Source organism: Bos mutus, chromosome 15 (assembly GCF_027580195.1).
Source record: "Bos mutus isolate GX-2022 chromosome 15, NWIPB_WYAK_1.1, whole genome shotgun sequence".
NCBI lineage: Eukaryota > Metazoa > Chordata > Mammalia > Artiodactyla > Bovidae > Bos > Bos mutus.
The window spans coordinates 33,153,414-33,154,746 of NC_091631.1; the positions used below are offsets into that span (position 1 = coordinate 33,153,414).

The 1,333-nt window shown below is 48.9% G+C and overlaps 1 protein-coding gene across 1 annotated transcript; it reads right to left on the reverse strand.

The window, feature by feature from the left end:
• On the reverse strand, nucleotides 1–969 carry LOC102288043 (olfactory receptor 52B2). Its single transcript, XM_005907135.2, has one exon. It carries the CDS (start codon nucleotides 967–969, stop codon nucleotides 1–3), a length of 969 nt encoding a protein of 322 aa, XP_005907197.2.
• Nucleotides 970–1,333: the final 364 nt, after the last annotated feature.

Genomic DNA, 1,333 nt, shown 5'->3' on the forward strand with positions numbered 1-1,333 from the left:
TTAGCCCAGAGAGGAAGCAGAGCACCAAGCCATAATACCAAAGAACCGGTGGACTACCCCGTCCTGGATCTGCTTAGTCTTTACACCATAGACAATGGGGTTGAGCATCGGTGGCACCACCACATAAAGATTGGCTAACAGGATATGGACATGTCGAGGTATGTTATGTCCAAAGCGATGGGTCAATAATGTAAAGAAGGAGGGGACATAAAACATGAGGATGACACAGAGGTGGGAACCACAGGTGCTGAGGGCCTTGTGCCGAGCATCCTGGGAGGGCAAACGAAACACCGCTCGGAGGATCAGTGAGTATGACACCGCGATGAGGATCACGTCCAAGATGACCATGACAATGGGCACTGAGAAGCCGTACCAGATGTTAATGGTGATGTCAGCACAGGCCAAGCGGGCCACTCCAATATGCTCACAGTAGGAGTGCGGGATGACATTGGTCCAGCAAAAAGGCAGTCGATTCAGCAAGAAGATCACCGGGAAGATGATACAGAAACTTCGGGTGACAATGGCCACAGCAACCCTTCCCACCACAGGCCATGTTAGCATTGTTTTGTAATGCAGGGGGATACAGATGGCCACAAACCGGTCAAAGGCCATGGCTAATAGGATGGCTGACTCCCCCACAAACATCATGTGGACAAAGAAAACTTGGGTGACACAGGCATCAAAGGCAATGTCATGAGCATGGAGCCAAAAGATGGCTAGGGCCTTGGGGACAGTAGTGGTGGACAGCAGGATGTCCGTGATGGCCAGCATGGAGAGGAAGAAGTACATGGGCTCATGAAGGTTACGCTCAGTGATGATGACTGCTATCAGGATACTGTTGCCCAGAACTGCAGTGATATACATGAGGCAGAAGGGTATTGACAGCCAAACATGATAAGCCTCCAACCCAGGGATGCCCAGTAGGACAAAAACTGAAGGGTGGAAGATGGTGAAGTTGGTGTGAGTCATGATGTACTTTAGGATCACCTCTATAATGACAGAAGCGAATGAGTCTGCTGAAAGACATAGGAACAGAAAGCACCTCTGAGTACATCAGAGATCACAAAAGATAGCATTGGTTTCTGAACCATGGGACTCTGCAGGGGAATGTTCTCCTAGACAATGCTCAGTTGGGTGTAGAAATGACTTCTGCAGGGAGAGCTTCTGTGGTGATCACTCTTCAAGAATCAATAGAGGCTTCACCCTGCATCCAGCCACTCTGCTTCCAAACTTTGGTCCCATCCTACCTTTCTGACCTCATTCTACCATTTCCACCTAACCAGCATTTGCCCTCTTACCTGTGTTGTACTTTTTTATTCCCACAAGGTTTTTT